Consider the following 22,419-nt stretch of genomic DNA (forward strand, 5'->3'; position numbering starts at 1 on the left):
TACCAAAGCTCATGGCATGTTTTCTAATGCAAGGGTAATAGGAAAATGCTGATCCCCAGTACAGTAAGCAAATGGCATGCAAATAGGTCATTCAGCAAAATGAGCACTAACGTGACAGCAAATCAGACACACAGACACGCTGGTCTGTGCTACTGGCAACAGTGACTTTCACACAAGAAAATTGTATTGACGCTCATCAGAGTCGCATCAGATACATCCGTGCATAGGCTGTAATACTATTCTATGTAGAAAATGTTTGCAATACCAATATTTATACACACAATAGCAATACAGCACATGCCACGGATGTATATGCGTACAACTGACACGGGCCGATACCCATTCATCAACAGTGCAGTTCAGCTCTCTCTCCACCCCTCCTCCATGCACTGAACCTTATTCTGGCAGTTAAAAGGGAAGGGGGGAAGGGAACTTGGACTTGATATACCGCCTTTCTGAGGTTTTTGCAACTCCATTCAAAGCAGGTACTTATTTTGAACCAGGGGCAATGGAGGGTTAAGTGACTTGCCCAGAGTCACAAGGAGCTGCAGTGGGAATTGAACTCAGTTCCCCATGGTCAAAGTCCACTGCACTAACCACTAGGCTACTCCTCCACTCATTCCACCAATAAGAGCCAACCTCATCAGTGATGTCACAATGGCTGCCCGATACTTGGCTCACTTCTGATATTGTGATGTCATAAGGGAAAGGGAAATGGGACTTGATATACCGCCTTTCTGAGGTTTTTGCAACTACATTCAAAGCGGTTCACATATATTCAGGTACTTATTTTGTACCAGGGGCAATGGAGGGTTAAGTGACTTGCCCACAGTCACAAGGAGCTGCAGTGGGAATCAAACTGGGCTCCCCAGGATCAAAGTCCACTGCACTAACCACTAGGCTACTCCTCCACTCATTCCACCAATAAGAGCCAACCTCATCAGTGATGTCACAATGGCTTGATTGCCCTATACAGTTCCCCAGGATCAAAGTCCACTGCACTAACTACTAGGCTACTCCTCCACTCATTCCACCAATAAGAGCCAACCTCATCGGTGATGTCACAATGGCTTGATTGCCCAATACAGTTCCCTAGGATCAAAGTCCACTGCACTAACCACTAGGCTACTCCTCCACTCATTCCACCAATAAGAGCCAACCTCATCAGTGATGTCACAATGGCTTGATTGCCCGATACAGTTCCCCAGGATCAAAGTCCACTGCACTAACCACTATGCTACTCCTCCACTCATTCCACCAATAAGAGCCAACCTCATCAGTGATGTCACAATGGCTTGATTGCCTGATACAGTTCCCCAGGATCAAAGTCCACTGCACTAACCACTAGGCTACTCCTCCACTCATTCCACCAATAAGAGCCAACCTCATCAGTGATGTCACAATGGCTTGATTGCCCTATACAGTTCCCCAGGATCAAAGTCCACTGCACTAACCACTAGGCTACTCCTCTACTCATTCCACCAATAAGAGCCAACCTCATCAGTGATGTCACAATGGCTTGATTGCCCGATACAGTTCCCCAGGATCAAAGTCCACTGCACTAACCACTAGGCTACTCCTCCACTCATTCCACCAATAAGAGCCAACCTCATCAGTGATGTCACAATGGCTTGATTGCCCGATACAGTTCCCCAGGATCAAAGTCCACTGCACTAACCACTAGGCTACTCCTCCACTCATTCCACCAATAAGAGCCAACCTCATCAGTGATGTCACAATGGCTTGATTGCCCGATACAGTTCCCCAGGATCAAAGTCCACTGCACTAACCACTAGGCTACTCCTCTACTCATTCCACCAATAAGAGCCAACCTCATCAGTGATGTCACAATGGCTTGATTGCCCGATACAGTTCCCCAGGATCAAAGTCCACTGCACTAACCACTAGGCTACTCCTCCACTCATTCCACCAATAAGAGCCAACCTCATCAGTGATGTCACAATGGCTTGATTGCCCTATACAGTTCCCCAGGATCAAAGTCCACTGCACTAACCACTAGGCTACTCCTCTACTCATTCCACCAATAAGAGCCAACCTCATCAGTGATGTCACAATGGCTTGATTGCCCGATACAGTTCCCCAGGATCAAAGTCCACTGCACTAACCACTAGGCTACTCCTCCACTCATTCCACCAATAAGAGCCAACCTCATCAGTGATGTCACAATGGCTTGATTGCCCGATACAGTTCCCCAGGATCAAAGTCCACTGCACTAACCACTATGCTACTCCTCCACTCATTCCACCAATAAGAGCCAACCTCATCAGTGATGTCACAATGGCTTGATTGCCCGATACAGTTCCCCAGGATCAAAGTCCACTGCACTAACCACTAGGCTACTCCTCCACTCATTCCACCAATAAGAGCCAACCTCATCAGTGATGTCACAATGGCTTGATTGCCCTATACAGTTCCCCAGGATCAAAGTCCACTGCACTAACCACTAGGCTACTCCTCTACTCATTCCACCAATAAGAGCCAACCTCATCAGTGATGTCACAATGGCTTGATTGCCCGATACAGTTCCCCAGGATCAAAGTCCACTGCACTAACCACTAGGCTACTCCTCCACTCATTCCACCAATAAGAGCCAACCTCATCAGTGATGTCACAATGGCTTGATTGCCCTATACAGTTCCCCAGGATCAAAGTCCACTGCACTAACCACTAGGCTACTCCTCTACTCATTCCACCAATAAGAGCCAACCTCATCAGTGATGTCACAATGGCTTGATTGCCCGATACAGTTCCCCAGGATCAAAGTCCACTGCACTAACCACTAGGCTACTCCTCCACTCATTCCACCAATAAGAGCCAACCTCATCAGTGATGTCACAATGGCTTGATTGCCCGATACAGTTCCCCAGGCTCAAAGTCCACTGCACTAACCACTATGCTACTCCTCCACTCATTCCACCAATAAGAGCCAACCTCATCAGTGATGTCACAATGGCTTGATTGCCCGATACAGTTCCCCAGGATCAAAGTCCACTGCACTAACCACTAGGCTACTCCTCCACTCATTCCACCAATAAGAGCCAACCTCATCAGTGATGTCACAATGGCTTGATTGCCCTATACAGTTCCCCAGGATCAAAGTCCACTGCACTAACCACTAGGCTACTCCTCTACTCATTCCACCAATAAGAGCCAACCTCATCAGTGATGTCACAATGGCTTGATTGCCCGATACAGTTCCCCAGGATCAAAGTCCACTGCACTAACCACTAGGCTACTCCTCCACTCATTCCACCAATAAGAGCCAACCTCATTAGTGATGTCACAATGGCTTGATTGCCCTATACAGTTCCCCAGGATCAAAGTCCACTGCACTAACCACTAGGCTACTCCTCTACTCATTCCACCAATAAGAGCCAACCTCATCAGTGATGTCACAATGGCTTGATTGCCCGATACAGTTCCCCAGGATCAAAGTCCACTGCACTAACCACTAGGCTACTCCTCCACTCATTCCACCAATAAGAGCCAACCTCATCAGTGATGTCACAATGGCTTGATTGCCCTATACAGTTCCCCAGGATCAAAGTCCACTGCACTAACCACTAGGCTACTCCTCTACTCATTCCACCAATAAGAGCCAACCTCATTAGTGATGTCACAATGGCTTGATTGCCCGATACAGTTCCCCAGGATCAAAGTCCACTGCACTAACCACTAGGCTACTCCTCTACTCATTCCACCAATAAGAGCCAACCTCATCAGTGATGTCACAATGGCTTGATTGCCCTATACAGTTCCCCAGGATCAAAGTCCACTGCACTAACCACTAGGCTACTCCTCATCAACATTTCTGCAGAAGAATGAGCTAATCTCTTATGTTCCTTCATGCCTTACATTAAAAGCCTGGGGTTGTGCGCATCCCTCCTGTCTACTTCAAACTTCTCATCTGTGCAGGATAGCTAATAGTTCATTACCATAGACTTGAAATGTACTGTGTACCAATATCTCCCCAAGGCTTTGCCCATGTTAACTCATATGCAAAATGCTTCTTTGGTTCTGCCAGTACTGTCATCAGGCTTACTGGTCTGTAGTTTCCGAGATCACTCATGGAACTCTTTTTTTTAACATTGACATTATGTTGGCCACCTTCCAGTTTTCAGGTACCTTCCGGTATCTTAATCACGTCCATCCAATGATGCACAGCCTTTGGAGCTTATATCCCCAATACCCAACCTCCACCCCTCCCCCACCCACTTTTTAACCCTTTACCCCTCTACTTACAGCAACTCCCATCATGGAGTGCCGTCATCCCACTGTGCCTGAGCCCTCTGTACTAGAAGCCAACATCTTCTCCAACCCCACATCATTCTTCTAGCAACAGTCTGTCCCTCCACATTTCTTACCTCGTTGCAATCGTTCCCCCCTTTGTTCCCTTCCAGGATCATTCATACTGCTACATATTTCATTCTTCTTTCCCTCAAACTCTACCACTTAAAAGTCTACAGCTTATTAGATTCACTTACTCAACTCAAAACACAAACACTCAATGTTGAACATACAACTAACATTGAGGGGTTTGGCAGACACCCACCCTTTTGTTTCTTTCAAAAAGTTCTTTTGTCCCCTTTTCCAGTCAGCTCATTTACACTGCAGCATTCCTTTTTTCTGACTTTTTTGCACCTGGCTACTTCCACCACGTTCTGCCATTTCACCCTCTGTTTCCATTGCGTAGCCTTCCCTCCATGTGGTATTTCCACACCATCCAACCTCACCTCTTTCAGCGCATTCAGAACTTCTCTAATCTGGCCACTCTTTTAGTAAATCCCTTGAGTGTGAAGGGCAATCTGTATGGAAAGAGTTGCCTGTATCTTCAGCCTGTTTGAAGGGTAATCAGAAAGAGGTCTGCATATACCACCAAGTGGTGACCTTCCCATTCAGATTTATCTGCAGCTCTCATTTTTGATTGTTTCTGGGCTGGTTCCTTTTAGTTTTCCTAAGGACCTGTTCTCTGTCCTGCTTCGTATCCCGCTTGGTGCTTGACTGCTCACCCATGTTTAATAGCTCCTTGCAAATTGCTGTAGTCACCGGTTTGCAGTCAGCATACTTTGAGGTCTTTGAGTACCCCTGCTGTGCACAAATTATTGCATCCCATATGATTCTCCAGGTCTTCAACACTGTTGACTCCTCTCTCACCACCTCAAGTTCCATCACTTGCTGCCTCACCATTGCTGTTTCCTCACTTGTCTCCTCCTCCCTCTCCTACCTCTGCTCTGTCTTCTGCAATGAGCTCCCCAAAGTCTCCTTTCACTACTGCAATATCCCATTTCAGCTCATTGAGCCAGCCTCTCAGGGAAGAGAGCTACATTCTCTGCTGTCAAGCCTTTTCAGGGTTTCCCTTACCCGGGGCTTCTGCCTTATTTTCCACCTACCTAAACTCCTTCAGATCTGCTGTTTTGTTTTTTGTTTTCTTGGTTTGTGACCATCCCTATTCATTCCTCCCTGTTCTGCACCTTTTGGAGGGGAATCCCAGTGGGTGAGGGTCCTGACGGTTCTGAATTGAGCTGCTTAAACAGAGCTTCCTGCTCAAGTGTCTATCTGGCCAGATGACGTCACTTGCTCTCATTCATGCAGCTGTATATAGACAGAGAATAACATGGTCACCTCTGGAGCTTGTATGTATAGTGCATAGGTGTGTAGATAATATATTTAAGGGAGAGTGGTTACGTAGCTTTCATGTTTATGTACATATTTTAACTGGGTGGTAATGGTGCTTTTATTTATATTAGAGGTTTTCAACCCAGCCAGTCAGGTTTTCAGGATACCCACAATGAATATGCATGAGATAAATTTGCATGCATTACCTCCATTGTACGGCTAGGACTGGGTTGGGAGCCCCCGATCTATATGTATATATTTTATATAGCTGAAATTTAGTAAATAGGAAACTGAAAATGTGACAATTGTATAATTATGGTACAGCCAGAGACCCCCCCACTGGAATGGTGGCAGGCCCAGTCATAGAGCTCAGGCTATTACAGACCTTGGCTGAGTCAGAAATCTGATGGCTGACATAACTGGGAGCTTACTGGAAAAGTATGGCCTAGTTTGTAGCCCGGATTGAGGCCTAAATAAGCTAAATTAGGAAAAGTTAGGTCAATAGATGTGGAAACAAAATGGAGGATTTCAGCACAAAATGGAAGCTGTGTCTGTTACAAAGTGGAATTTTCTGTAATGTAAGTTAGAAAAACAAGTTGAGAAATGAGACTTTCCTGTGAGCAGGATTGTGGTCAGCCATGGTGTGAGAAAGGAAAAGTGTAGCTGGATGCAGGGTCTTGCTTAAGATTTGTGGTCAAGCGAGCTAAAGACAAAACCATGTTAGCAAGATAGAAGCTACTCATTAGCATGAGCCAATCAGTGACAACCATGACATTAGCATAGATCCAATCAGGTATATCTACTGTCATATTATCCATATCCTGAGGGCACCTATAAAAATCAGGGTATTTCCTGGTTTAAGTTAGAGAGAAAAGAGTTGCCACTCTCTCTCTCCAAGGGAAACCAATGTGTCCAGCAGAATTGACAAATTACCTAGTTGCTTTCCCTTGTAAAACCTCTAATTGGTAAAAGAAATTATAAAAGATTAGGAACTAATTAACACCTGTTTGCAGCTGGATTATTATATTCCTATAACTAATTGATTGTACGTGCCTGTTGTCAATCACTGATTTGACTTGTACCTTGGCAAATAAACTCCTCATTCCAAATGATGATCTGTGGGCTTCACTTAATGATGAAAGGCTGTAAGTATAAATGCTTTTGCTGTATCAGGCTATCTTTCGCTGTATTGTATAACCTGTGACATAAATCCAGTTTGTCATAAGGCTGGTATCTTTTCCTTAGACCTAACGTCTCTCTTAGTGGCATTTCTTTTTAGAACTTCACAACTCCTTGATTACCACAGTACTAGTGTTATTTAGAGATGGAGTCAGATTTAAGGTCACTCCAGCCTTCTTGGGGGTCTCTGAACCCCTAAATTTACAACACAATGCTATAAAAAAATAACTCAATTTGTGTTATAAATCCACCATCCTTCATAGTTTCACTTTAGACAATGCAAAAATTATTAAAGGAAATCTCAAAACCTCCCAGTGAGGAAATTCAGCAGGATTATCAGTACCAACAGTTGGTACACCCTCAACTGTACATGAAGTAGGATATTATCATCGGTTTCTAATTTAAGGTGGATAAAAAAAAAAAAAGAACCATTGTAAAAAAAAAAAAAAAAAACTTCTTAAAATGGAGAAAAACAATTGGTTCCAAAAAATACTACTACTACTTAACATTTCTAAAGCGCTACTAGGGTTATGCAGCACTGTACAGTTTAACAAAGGACAGTCCCTGCTCAAAGGAGCTTACAATCTAATGGACAAAAAGTGCAGTCAATCAAATTGGGGGCAGTCTAGATTTCCTGACTAGAGGTGTAGTGGTTAGGTGCCGAAGGCGACATTGAAGAGGTGGGCTTTGAGCAAGGCTTTGAAGATGGGCAGGGAGGGGGCCTGGCGTATGGGCTCAGGGAGTTTATTCCAAGCATAGGGAGAGGCGAGGCAGAAAGGGCGGAGTCTGGAATTGGCGGTGCTTTAAAAAGATATAAATATAAGTGATAATGTTGTCAGTGTGAAAACCCCCCAAATTCAACAGATGTTTGTCTAAACATACATTCTAGAATGACAAAACAATGATGTATCGAGCATCAATACTTATCCAACCAGGAGGATGAGATCCAGACTCAGTTCAATTGTATACAAGTGTCGGGAAATAGAGCTACTTACACATGTAACTAGCATGAGGAACTAGCAGAAATTGCTGCACTCTGGCTATTTTCCATGTGGATTCCATGTCCTCCAATACTCCACACGTGTTGCCTACCCATTGAACATGGGTACTGTACACACAGGCCAACTATTTTAATAACCTCATCAGGGGGTGGAGATAGCCATGTTTTAGATTGGTCTCCACATTCATCACTGCTTTTGTAAAATATTGTACCACACCTAGACGTCTTTCCTTGCAAATGTATTTTACCTAAAATGGAGCTCCATATATCCTTGTAAAAGAGGCTGCAAATAGGTGCTTTTATTTCCCCTTCACACAAGCGACGTTGTATGAAATTACCTTCATATTGGGCAATAGTACCAATTAACAAGTGGTAAATGGAACTTGAAGGGGCATTTTGAACATGACACCTAAATCCGATTTTAAACATTTTACATAGAAACATAGTAGGGCTGCCGTCCGATTAAAAATTTTAATCTCGTGATTGATCATGTGATTAAAGGTAAGACGTAACCATTAGTCCATTGGGGGGGGGACACAGGAGGGGAGGCACAGGGATGGACTGGGGGGGACTTGCATTGCGATGCATCTGTCTTTGGACACAGTGCCAAGAGTTCGGTAAGCTAACATGAGTTTGTCCGCTTTTTCCATTGTGGGGGTTCGGCTATGGAACGCCCTCCCTGGACAGCTTCGTTTGTGCAGCAACATGGCTCAGTTCAAGAAATTGTTAAGCATAAGAACATAAGCAGTGCCATACTGGGACAGATCGAAGGTCCATCAAGCCCAGTATCCTGTTTCAGACAGTGGCCAATCCAGGTCACAAGTACCTGGCAAGATTCTAAAACGGTACAATACATTTTATACTGCTTATCCTAGAAATAAACAGTGGATTTTCCCAAGTACATCTTAATAATGGCTTATGGACATTTCTTTTAGGAAGATATCCAAACCTTTTTTAAACCCAGCTAAGCTAACCACTTTTACCACATTCTCTGGCAACAAATTCCACAGTTTAATTACGTGTTGAGTGAAGAAATATTTTCTCCAATTTGTTTTAATTTATTACTTTGTAGCTTGATTGCATGCCCCCTAGTCCTAGTATTTTTGGAAAGAGTAAACAAGTGATTCACGTCTACACGTTCCACTCCACTCATTATTTTAGAGACCTCTATCATATCTCCCCTCAGCCGTTTTTTCTCCCAGCTAAGGAGCCTTAGCCACTTTAGCCTTTCCTAGTGGCAGGTCGTGTCAGACGAATCTGACTGTCTTCTTCGACTGGGTGACCAAACAGTTGGATGTGGGAGGGGCGCTTGATGTGCTATATTTGGATTTCAGCAAAGTCTTTGACACGGATCCGCACAGGCGACTGATAAATAAATTGAGTGCCCTCGGTGCGGGACCTAGAGTAACTGATTGGGTAAAAAAAAATTGGTTGAATGGTAGGAGAAAGAGGGTGGTGGTAAATGGAGCTTGCTCTGAAGAAAAGGAGGTCGTCAGTGGAGTACCTCAGGGATCGGTCCTAGGGCCGGCTCTTTTTAACGTCTTTGTGAGCGATATTGCGAAAGGGCTGTCTGGTAAGGATTGTCTCTTTGCGATTGATACTAAACTCTGCAACAGGGTGGACACCCTGGAGGGTGTGAATGACATGAGGAAGGACCTAGCGAAGCTAGAGGAATGGACCGATATTTGGCAACTAAGGTTTAATCCCAAAAAGGCATACCAATAATATTCATCCTCAATACATAATAATAAAGACTACACATGAACTAGAAAACCAAACTCTTAACACTTGACTGACTGACCTCTTTCACTTTAACCCTTATGCTGAATATAGTGTCACATTAACCCTTATGTGACTCCTCTCTCCTTCTCTGCGCATATCCAGCAGATAGCCAAGACCTGTCGCTTCTTCCTCTTTAACATCAGCAAAATTCGCCCTTTCCTCTCTGAACACACCACCCAAACTCTCGTCCACGCTCTCATTACCTCTCGCCTGGACTACTGCAACTTACTCCTCACCGGCCTCCCACTTAGCCATCTATCCCCCCTTCAGTCTGTTCAGAACTCTGCTGCACGTCTCATATTCCGCCAGAACCGATATACTCATATCACCCCTCTCCTCAGGTCACTTCACTGGCTTCCGATCAGATACCGCATTCAATTCAAGCTTCTCCTTCTTACCTACAAATGCACTCAGTCTGCTGCCCCTCACTACCTCTCTACCCTCATCTCCCCTTACGTTCCCGCCCGTAACCTCCGTTCACAGGATAAATCCCTCCTCTCAGTACCCTTCTCCACCACCGCCAACTCCAGGCTCCGCTCATTCTGCCTCACCTCACCCTATGCTTGGAACAACCTTCCTGAACCCTTACGCCAAGCCCCCTCCCTGCCCGTCTTCAAGTCTTTGCTTAAAGCCCACCTCTTCAATGCTGCGTTCGGCACCTAACCCTTACCGTTCAGTGAATCCAGACTGCCCCCAATTTGACTGCCCCTATCGGACCGACCGTTCACTTGTCTATTAGATTGTAAGCTCTTTGAGCAGGGACTGTCTCTCTTTGTTAAATTGTACAGCGCTGCGTAACCCTAGTAGCGCTCTAGAAATGTTAAGTAGTAGTAGTAGTACAGTCAATGACCTAATGTATGTTACATTCCTATTTATCACATAGAAATTAATATTTACTACCACAATGCATTCCTCTCTACCACGTATGCATGCACCTTAATGCAGCGACTGTTGTATTCTGTGACCCGGAAATGGCAATCGCCATTACGGCAAATGTAAGCCACATTGAGCCTGCGAATTTGGTGGGAAAATGTGGGATACAAATGCTAATAATAAAAAATGCAGGGTCATGCACTTGGGTCGCAAAAATCCGAGGGAATGGTACAGTATTTATTTATTTTTGTACCCCGCACTTTCCCACTCATGGCAGGCTCAATGCAGTAGGCAATGGAGGGTTAAGTGACTTGCCCAGAGTCACAAGGAGCTACCTGTGCCGGGAATCGAACTCAGTTCCTCAGGACCAAAATCCACCACCCTAGCCACTAGGCCACTCCTCCACTACATATAGGGGGTGTAGTGCTTCAGTGTGTGAAGGAATAGCGGATCTTAGGGGTGATTGTGTCTGACGACCTTAAAGCTTTCAAACAGGTAGAAAAAGCGACGGCCAAAGCCAGAAGGATGTTTGGGTGCATAAAGAGAGGCATGACCAGCAGGAAAAAGGAGGTGATAGTGCCGTTGTATAAGTCTCTGGTGAGGCCTCATTTGGAGTACTGCGTGCAGTTCTGGAGAGTGCACCTATGGAAAGATATAAACAGGATGGAGTCTGTCCAGAGGGTGGCTATGAAATTAGTAAGCGGTCTTGAATGCAAAAATTATAGGGACAGGCTTATGAACCTCAACATGTATACGCTGGAAGAGAGGAGACATGATAGAAACGTTTAAATATCTCAAGGGCATTTATGTACAGGAAGAGAGCCTTTTTCAAATGAAGGAGAGCTCTGGAATGAGGGGGCATAGGACAAAGTTAAGAGGGAATAGGCTTAGGAGTAACCTAAAGGAAGTATTATTTCACAGAAAGGGTGGTGGAGGCGTGGAATTACCTCTCGTTGCAGGTGGTGGAGTCAAGGACTGTTCCAGAATTTAAAAAGGCATGGGATAACTATGTGGGATCACTTAGGAACAGGAAGAATTAGGGGTTACAGAGGATGGGCAGACTGGATGGCCTTTATCTGCCATCATGTTTCTATGTTTCTAATAGGGAAGTCATCCCATCCCCTTTTCGTCGCCCTTCTCTGTACCTTTTCTAATTCCACCATATCTTTTTTGAGATGCGGTAACCAGAATTGCACACAGTATTTGAGGTGTGGTTGCACCATAGAGCGATGCAAGGACATTATAACATCCTCATTTTTGTTTTCCATTCCTTTCCTAATAAAATCTAACATTCTGTTTGCTTTCTTTGCCACTGCAGCACACTGCGCAGAGGGTTTCAACATGTCATCAACAATGACACCTAAATCCTTTTCCTGGTCGGTGACTCCTAATGCGGAACCTTGCATCACGTAGCTGTAGTTCGAGTTACTTTTCCCCCACATGCATCACTTTGCACTTGCTCACATTAAACGTCATCTGCCGTTTAGATGCCCAGTCTCCCAGTCTCGTAAGGTCTTCTTGCAATTTTTCACAATCCTCTTGTGATTTAACATCTTTGAATAAGTTTGTGTCATCAGCAAATTTAATTACTTCACTAGTTATTCCTATCTCTAGATCATTTTTAAAAAGTAGTGGTCCCAGTACAGACCCCTGGCGATCCCCACTATCTACCCTTCTCCAATACTGACCATTTAACCCTACTCTCTGTTTTCTATCTTTTAACCTGTTTTTAATCCACTGTAGAACACTACCTCCTATCTCTTGACTTTCCAATTTCCTCTGGAGTCTTTCATGAGGTACTTTGTCATATGCCTTTTGAACATCCGGACACACAGTATCGACAGGGCTTACCTTTATCCACCTGTTTGTTCATCCCTTCAAAGAAATGTAATATATTGGTGAGGCAAGATTTCCTTTCACTAAATACATGTTGGCTTTATCTCATTATTCCAGGCTTATGTGTATGTTCTCTATATTGTTCTTTATAATAGTCTCTACCATTTTGCCTGGCACCGACGTTAGACTGTAACTTCCCGGACCCTTTTAAAATTGGCATTACATTGGCCAACCTCCAATCTTCCGGTACCTTGCTTGATTTTAAAGATGAATTACTTATTACTAACAAATGTGTACCATCTGGTCCAGGCGATTTGCTACTCTTCAGTTTGTCAAATTGCCCCAGGTTTACAGAGATTTGCATTGAGATTTGTAGTATGGAGTGTTGCCACGACTTGGGTTTCTGCTTGGTACTTGTGACCTGGCTTGGCCACTGTTTGGAAAACAGGATACTGGGCTAGATGGACCATTGGTCTGACCCAGTATGATTCAGTTTTTTTAGCTCGTCAGCATTGAATGCCATTTCTGGCACTGGTATCTTTTTCACATCTTCCTCGGTGAAGACCAAAGCAAAGAATTCATTTAATCCTTCTGCTATGGTCTTGTCTTCCCTGAGTGCCTTTTTTTTATCCCTCGGTCATCTAGCAGTCCAACCAATTCTTTTGCCGGCTTCTTGCTTTTAATATACCTTAAAAAGCTTTTATGTAGGAGCAGTCTGTGCTTATTTTATTGACGAAAAGCAGTATAAGTAATTTGTCTGTGATGAGTGGAATGTGCTGGTTTTTATTATGTATGTTATTTTTGTAAAGTGCTAGGTTATAGGCAGTATATATATTAGCTATCATACCTTTGCTGATGGGGATGCCAAGGCCCTGCCATTTGAAGAAATTCGCTGCCTAAGTGGCCCCCTTCCTGCTTGTGCTACCTCAGGAGCAAGGAAGTTAGTGGGGTGCCTCCAGCTGCCGATGCCAGCACTTCCTGCGCATGCTCAGGTCTAAAATCCCCTTTCCAGCTTGTAAAGAATCTGTTGAACAGCACTGCACTTAAGGACCGCTTTCAGAATTGGGGACATCTATGATGGATTATTTTAAAATCTGTATATGATACTCTTTTTGTCACTCCTACTACTTATCATTTCTATAGTGCCACTAGACGTACGCAGCGCTGTACACTTGAAAAAGAAGAGGCAGTCCCTGTTCGACAGAGCTTACAATCTAATTAGGACAAACAAGAGATAAGGGAATATTAAAGTGAGGATGATAAAACAAGGGTTCTGAACAAGTGATTAAGGGTTAGGAGTTAAAAGCAAAATCAAAAAGGTGGACTTGCAAGGGCAGGCTTCTGTTTCTGTGAGTCTGACGTCCTGCACGTATGTGCAGGATGTCAGACTCACAGAAACAGAAACCTGCCCTTGCAGATCAGCAACGCGGCCGTGCCGGAGAAGAGGACTTTAAGATGTCCACAATAACTATTCATGAGATAGGTTTACTACTACTACTTATCATTTCTAAAGCGCTACTAGACATACGCAGCGCTGTACACTTGAATATGAAGAGACAGTCCCTGCTCGACAGAGCTTACAATCTAATTAGGACAGACAAACAGGACAAACTTTAAGGGAATATTAAAGTGAGGATGATAAAATAAGGGTTCTGAACAAGTGAATAAGGGTTAGGAGTTAAAAGCAGCATCAAAAAGGTGGGCTTTTAGCTTAGATGTGAAGACGGCCAGAGATGGATGTATTCTATAATTAAGGAAACAATTGCTTGCAAAACTTAATTTATACCATATAAAAAGTGTTCACCTGGGAGAAAGCAGACAAGAGGAAAATGATCCATGTATGGCTATTTAATCATCATTACGTTTTCTTAATCTGTTACAGCTTTGTCTAATCTTTGTACGGCTTTGTTCCCCTCTCTCTTCTTTATGCAGACGCACACAGGGGAGAAAGAGAAAATTTGTCCATATTGTGGCCAGAAATTTGCAAGCAATGGAACGTTGCGTGTTCACATCAGAAGTCACACAGGTAGGGGTGCAGCTCTCCTTCCAGAGAGCATGTTATTGGCAGCTTTCCTACACCGCAGCAAGATATGATGACATTTAGCAGGAAATTTGGTAACTAGAGAAGGAGAGCGTGAAAAGCTGTACCTCATTTAAATGCCAGTACTTCAGAAGGTGACTGTCAGTAGGTTAGTTTAATCCCTGCTTATGTGGACGATCTGGCATAACGCATAGTCTGCAATAGGTAACACAGGGAAGGAAAACAGAGCCATGACTTTTCAGGGATGTCATACGAATCTTCAGCAGATGTGTAAACACATGTGCAGCCGTTCTGGGTACAGTCCTGTGCAGAAGGAATGGATCCACAGAAGCTTAGCTGAAATTGGGTGGCGGGGGAAGAGGGGTTGGTGGTTGAGAGGCTAGGATAGGGGAGGGCAGACTTATACGGGGTCTGTGCCAGAGCCGGTGATGGGAGGCGGGACTGGTGGTTGGAAGGCGGGAAATACTGCTAGGCAGACTTGTACGGTCTGTGCCCTGAAAAAGACTGGTGCAAATCAAGGTAAGGTATACACATGAGTTTATCTTGTTGGGCAGACTGGATGGACCATGCAGGTCTTTTTCTGCCATCATCTACTATGTTACTATGTTACTATGTCCTGCTGAGCTGCTTTCTTCAATAGCATCTTCCAGTATTCGAAAGCGTGATAAATAGACTTTGCATAGGAAGTTCTCAAGATGAATAAGGATGTGAATTTAGTAAATTTTACTTTCCTTTGGTAATAAATAGAAATAAAACAAAACAAAATAAGACGATACCTTTTATTGAAATTACTTAAAACATTTTTTTATTATCTTTCAAAGGCAATACCACTTTCAGATCAGAATTGAGCAAATGATGACAAAACATAAAAGCATTCCAATGACTGTCTCATGGGGAAAGGTGGGGGGGGGGGGGGGGGGGGGGGTTGAGAACCAAGAAGAGACATGTGGGTGATCAGAGAGTTACAAAGCAGTATAATTTTATGGTTTATAATGTGATATATAGGATAGGGTTTCCTATCACATTATAAACCTTAAAATTATGCTGCTTTGTCACCCTCTGATCACCCATCGGTCTCTTCCTGTTTCTCACCCCCACCTTTCCCCATAAGACAATCATTGGAATGCTTTTTTGTTTTTGCTCTGCCTTCTAAAGCTAATTTAAAAAATATATTGTTATCTTTTTATTGGACTATCTTCTTTTTATTACCTTTAAAAGTGGACTAACATGGCTATCTACTACTACTTATCATTTCTATAGTGCTACTAGATGTACGCAGCGCTGTACACTTGAATATGAAGAGACCAGTCCCTGCTCGACAGAGCTTACAATCTAATTAGGACAGACAAACAAGACAAATAAGGGATAAGGGAATTAATAAGGTGGAAACATGCAAGGGTACTGTACATGTGAATAGGGGTTAGGATTTAAAAGCAGCATCAAAAAGGTGGGCTGTAGAATAATGGGTGGAGTGGAACGGGTAGATGTGAATCGCTTGTTTACTCTTTCCAAAAATACTAGGACTGGGGGGCACGCAATGAAGCTACAACGTAGTAAATTTAAAATGAATTGGAGAAAATATTTCTTTAACATGTAATTAAATTCTGGAATTCATTGCCAGAGAATGTGGTAAAAGCAGTTAGCAGGGTTTAAAAAGGGTTTGGATAACTTCCTAAAAGAAACGTCAATAAGCCATTATTAAGATGGGGAAAATCCACTACTTATTTCTTCACTCAACGTGTAATTAAACTCTGGAATTTGTTACCAGAGAATGTAGTAAAAGCAGTTAGCTTAGCGGGGTTTAAAAAAGGTTTGGATGGCTTCCTGAAGGAAAAGTCCAGAGACCATTATTAAAATGGACTTGGGGAAAATCCACTGCTTATTTCTAGGAAAAGCAACATTAAATGTGTTGTACTGTTGTGGGATCTTGCCAGGTACTTGTGACCTGGATTGGCCACTGTTGGAAACAGGATGCTGGGCTTGAAGGACCTTTGGTCTGTCCCAGTATGGCAACACTTATGTACTTGGGATTCTGAATGGAATGTTGCTACTCTTTGGGGTTCTAAATGGAATGTTGCTACACTTTGAAATTCTGCATGGAATCTTGTTATTCTTTAGAATTCTAGAATCTTGCTACTCTTTGGGGTTCTACATGGAATGTTGCTACTCTTTGAGTTTGTGCCAGATATTTGTGACCTAGATTGGCCACTGTTGGAAACAGGATGCTGGGCTTGATGGACCTTTGTTGTGTCCCAATATGTCAATACTTATGTATAAAGACGGCCAGAGATGGAGCTTGACGTGCTGGCTCAGGAAATCTATTCCAGGCATGTGGTGCAACAAGATAAAAGGAGTGGTGTCTGGAGTTGAAAGGTCTTCCACAATATACAGTTAGTGTATAAGGTGCCTCTGGCCACTCTTATCAGTTTTGTTACTAGACTAACACGGCTCTTCCTCTGAAAGGTTTCTTTGGATTGGATCCTGAAAGGCCATAGAACTGAATTCTTTAGAAATCTGTTTATTACTGCCATCAGTGTAGAATTCTAATTACCTCTATTGATAGGACTTTTATAAAATATTTTTGGACTAGAAGTTTAAAATGGTGATAAGAGACCCAGGAGGTAACTATCTCTTGATTAAAATGCTACTAGGCCACAAGCTGTACACCCTAAATATCTATGCACCTAACAAAGATCAGGGTGGTTTTGTGGATGGTCTCAGTGTGGTCTTATTAGCACATGTGGAGGGACAACTGTTGGTAAGTAGAGACTTCAGTCTCACACTAAAGCCCTGTCTGGATAATATTCTTTATATTACTAGTACTACTACTACTACTACTTAACATTTCTAGAGCGCTACTAGGGTTACGCAGCGCTGTACAATTTAACAAAGAGAGACAGTCCCTGCTCAAAGAGCTTACAATCTAACAGACAAGTGAACGGTCATAAGTACATAAGTACATAAGTAGTGCCATACTGGGAAAGACCAAAGGTCCATCTAGCCCAGCATCCTGTCACCGACAGTGGCCAATCCAGGTCAAGGGCACCTGGCACGCTCCCCAAACGTAAAAACATTCCAGACAAGTTATACCTAAAAATGCGGAATTTTTCCAAGTCCATTTAATAGCGGTCTATGGACTTGTCCTTTAGGAATCTATCTAACCCCTTTTTAAACTCCGTCAAGCTAACCGCCCGTACCACGTTCTCCGGCAACGAATTCCAGAGTCTAATTACACGTTGGGTGAAGAAAAATTTTCTCCGATTCGTTTTAAATTTACCACACTGTAGCTTCAACTCATGCCCTCTAGTCCTAGTATTTTTGGATAGCGTGAACAGTCGCTTCACATCCACCCGATCCATTCCACTCATTATTTTATACACTTCTATCATATCTCCCCTCAGCCGTCTCTTCTCCAAGCTGAACAGCCCTAGCCTTCTCAGCCTCTCTTCATAGGAAAGTCGTCCCATCCCCACTATCATTTTCGTCGCCCTTCGCTGTACCTTTTCCAATTCTACTATATCTTTTGTGAGATACGGAGACCAGTACTGAACACAATACTCCAGGTGCGGTCGCACCATGGAGCGATACAACGGCATTATAACATCCGCACACCTGGACTCCATACCCTTCCTAATAACACCCAACATTCTATTCGCTTTCCTAGCCGCAGCAGCACACTGAGCAGAAGGTTTCAGCGTATCATCGACGACGACACCCAGATCCCTTTCTTGATCCGTAACTCCTAACGTGGAACCTTGCAAGACGTAGCTATAATTCGGGTTCCTCTTACCCACATGCATCACTTTGCACTTGTCAACATTGAACTTCATCTGCCACTTGCACGCCCAATCTCCCAGTCTCGCAAGGTCCTCCTGTAATCGTTCACATTCCTCCTGCGACTTGACGACCCTGAATAATTTTGTGTCATCGGCGAATTTAATTACCTCACTAGTTATTCCCATCTCTAGGTCATTTATAAATACATTAAAAAGCAACGGACCCAGCACAGACCCCTGCGGGACCCCACTAACTACCCTCCTCCACTGAGAATACTGGCCACGCAATCCTACTCTCTGCTTCCTATCTTTCAACCAGTTCTTAATCCATAATAATACCCTACCTCCGATTCCATGACTCTGCAATTTCTTCAGGAGTCTTTCGTGCGGCACTTTGTCAAACGCCTTCTGAAAATCCAGATATACAATATCAACCGGCTCCCCATTGTCCACATGTTTGCTTACCCCCTCAAAAAATGCATTAGATTGGTGAGGCAAGACTTCCCTTCACTAAATCCGTGCTGACTTTGTCTCATCAGTCCATGTTTTTGTATATGCTCTGCAATTTTATTCTTAATAATAGCCTCCACCATCTTGCCCGGCACCGACGTCAGACTCACCGGTCTATAATTTCCCGGATCTCCTCTGGAACCCTTCTTAAAAATCGGAGTAACATTGGCTACCCTCCAGTCTTCCGGTACTACACTCGATTTTAGGGACAGATTGCATATTTCTAACAGTAGCTCCGCAAGTTCATTTTTTAGTTCTATTAATACTCTTGGATGAATACCATCAGGCCCCGATAGGGGCAGTCAAATTGGGGCAGTCTAGATTTACTGAACGGTAAGGGTTAGGTGCCGAACGCAGCATTGAAGAGGTGGGCTTTAAGCAAAGACTTGAAGACGGGCAGGGAGGGGGCTTGGCGTTAGGGCTCAGGAAGGTTGTTCCAAGCATAGGGTGAGGCGAGGCAGAATGAGCGGAGCCTGGAGTTGGTGGTGGTGGAGAAGGGTACTGAGAGGAGGGATTTATCCTGTGAACGGAGGTTACGGGCGGGAACATAAGGGGAGATGAGGGTAGAAAGATAGTGAGGGGCAGCAGACTGAGTGCATTTGTAGGTAAGAAGGAGAAGCTTGAATTGAATGCGGTATCTGATCGGAAGCCAGTGAAGTGACCTGAGGAGAGGGGTGATATGAGTATATCGGTTCTGGCGGAATATGAGACGTGCAGCAGAGTTCTGAACAGATTGAAGGGGGGATAGATGGCTAAGTGGGAGGCCGGTGAGGAGTAAGTTGCAGTAGTCCACAAATACCAAAAACGTTCTATGCAGATTACATAATCAAGATGATCAGACACCTTGGGATGAAAACATCGATAACGGAATCATTATAGCTCCTAGTACTTCCTAAACAAAAACAATTCATTCAACATTTTATGGAATGACAAATAGTAAATGATCTAATATTAAAAGGCAAGGAATTCCGAATCATTGCCACCTGCTATTGAAAATCTGAGCTTAGAGCCCTTTTAGAGTGTGTGACGACTCCGCTGTGGCTCCAGCCCCGACGGATTTACTGGGGCAACCTGTGCGACGGCATCCTCCCGGCGTCCTGCGTCCATGCATACCCTCTTATGGCGCACAGTTTGGGAATCACTGTGTTAGTCTGGGTTATTTTTTTCCTGTGGAAACTGAGGTTGGATGGCCAGGATGGGAATTATTTCAACCCCGCTGAAAGCTGCTCTCACCATTCCACTCCATCTCAGCTTCAGGAGTCTACCTCAGGCATTTGCGGGAAATATAAATGCAGCATTTCATCATAGCAAGATTCCTACCGTTTGTTCCTTCCTGGGTATTACTACAGTTCCCAATTATGGATTATCTTGCCGACAGCTGCTCAAGCCACTCTGATCCGTCTCATCATCTGGTCTTCCACAGTCCATTTTAGACTCTCTAACCTTTCCCCTTTCCCTTTTACTTCCTTCCCTGATCCTTTTACCTTACCTCATGTAATTGTATTTGATTCCTGTACATTGGAAGCCACTGTGAGTCTGCTTAATGTGGAAAAAAGTGGGGTATAAATGTTAATAAATAAATAATCTTCCACAATTGTTATGCTGTTAACAAAATTGTAAGATTTATTTCATGCTTACCCTGCTATTAGAACCTGTATTTTGTTTCTGAGTATCTTTCAATGTACACTGAATGCTTTATTGTTCTCTGCTATTGTACAGAGAAGGGCGACGAAAATGATAAAGGGGATGGGACGACTTCCCTATGAGGAAAGGCTGAAGCGTCTAGGGCTCTTCAGCTTGGAGAAAAGGCGGCTGAGGGGAGATATGATAGAGGTCTGTAAAACAATGAGTGGAGTTGAATGGGTAGATGTGAAGTGTCTGTTCACGCTTTCCAAAAGTACTAGGACTAGGGGGCATGCGATGAAGCTACAATGTAGTAAATTTAAAACGAATTGGAGAAACGTTTTCTTCACTCAACATGTAGTTAAACTCTGGAATTCATTGCCAGAGAATGTGGTAAAGGCGGTTAGCTTAGCGGAGTTTTAAAAAGGCTTGGACGGCTTCCTAAAGGAAAAGTCCATAGACTGTTATTAAATGGACATAGGGAAAATCCACTATTTCTGGGATAAGCAGTATAAAATGTTTTGTACATTTTTGGGATCTTGCCGGGTATTTGTGACCTGGATTGGCCACTGTCGGAAACAGGATGCTGGGCTCGATGGACCTTTGGTCTTTCCCAGTATGTCAATACTTATGTACTGATGTATTTGTTTTAGTCTGTTAAATATTGTTCCCATTTCTTTATTTTTTTTTAACAATAAACATTTATTAAAGTTTTAGAAAAGTTACATCAGTACAAAGATATCGAACAGTAGACATCATTTCAAAATCCCTCTTCAAAACAAACTCAGTGCTAAGCAAACATAATTCCCCAACCCACAATTCCCAACCCCCCCCCCCCCCCCCAGCACTCTCTACCCCCCCTAAACCCTCCCCTTTCCCCTTACCCCTTTAAACCATACTCAATAAATGATCCAGATGAGTCCACTCATCCGCATCAGGATCACATTTCCCCAATCGACGATCCATCAATTTTTCCAGTTCCCCCAACAAGCGAACTTTTACCAACCAGGTGACAGTAGTAGGACCCACCACTCTGATTCCAATGAGCCACTTGAACTGTCTTAGCTGCGGCAAAACAAAGCTGCTTAAGCCTTTTTTGCCATTTCAGTCCTCTCCGATTCCCCCAGCCAAGCAGGCACCATTTAGGATCACAGGGGCATGCAGCCTCCAAAATGGTAGCCATAGATTGAGTAACGCCCCGCCAATACCCGTGAACTTGGCCACATGTCCACCAGATGTGGAAAAAGGAGCCAGTGTCTGTGCCACATCTCCAACAGATGTCCGTAGCCCCAGGAAACATTTTCTTAATCCGTACCGGTGTGTAGTACCATCTAGATAAAACTTTAAATGCATTTTCTTTAATCAAAACACAGATAGAAGCTTTCTTAACTTCCAGACATATCACTTTCCATTCACTCACACCCCAGCTCTTTCTTCCATGCTCTCATATATGGAAACTTGATGAACTCATCACTTCTAATAAGTCGGTAGAAAGGAGTAATGGCCCTCCTGACTTTCCCCATAGAAGCTCATGCATTCTCCAAATGTTCACATTCATCCAGTTCTTTCTTCAGAGATAATGCTTAACTTGTAAATAAGGAAAAAAAATCAGAGGAGGGCAGCCCATACTCCTTGCGTAGCTCCGCAAAAGAAGGAGGAGTGGCCTAGTGGTTAGGGTGGTGGACTCTGGTCCTGAGGAACTGAGTTTGATTCCCACTTCAGGCACAGGCAGCTCCTTTTGACTCTGGGCAAGTCACTTAACCCTCCATTGCCCCATGTAAGCCGCATTGAGCCTGCCATGAGTGGGGAAAGTGCGGGGTACAAATGTAATAATAAAAAAAAAATCTCATTTCACCCCCATCCAGAAGATCACGGAGCCTAATCAATCCTTTATGTGCCCAATTAGTGAGTGTTACCTTTCTCAGGCCCACCTGAAAGCCAGGTGCAAATGAAGATGGAGCTCGGGAACCCCTCAACTTAATTTTCAGCCTGCTCCATAAGGAGAGTAAGTGAGACAAAAATGCGTTGGAGGTTAAGTGCCTATATTCCTTGTGGGAGCTGCATCCCGTGAGTAGGCCTCCACAAACTGTTGCTCTAACACAGTAATAGATGACTGGGTTCCCTGCCTCCAAGCTGAGATATACTTCAATTGTGCGGCCCAA

General features: G+C 43.8%; 1 protein-coding gene across 1 annotated transcript in view; it reads left to right on the forward strand.

Annotated features, from left to right (window-relative positions):
• Positions 1-22,419, forward strand: part of LOC115459460 (PR domain zinc finger protein 5-like) — a 241,324-nt gene that overhangs the window by 142,222 nt on the left and 76,683 nt on the right. Inside the window, exon 12 of the mRNA XM_030189282.1 lies at positions 14,240-14,333. Coding sequence (XP_030045142.1) covers positions 14,240-14,333 — 94 coding nt within the window. The remainder of the gene's footprint in view (positions 1-14,239; positions 14,334-22,419) is intronic.

Source organism: Microcaecilia unicolor, unplaced genomic scaffold (assembly GCF_901765095.1).
Source record: "Microcaecilia unicolor unplaced genomic scaffold, aMicUni1.1, whole genome shotgun sequence".
Classification (NCBI taxonomy): Eukaryota; Metazoa; Chordata; class Amphibia; order Gymnophiona; family Siphonopidae; genus Microcaecilia; species Microcaecilia unicolor.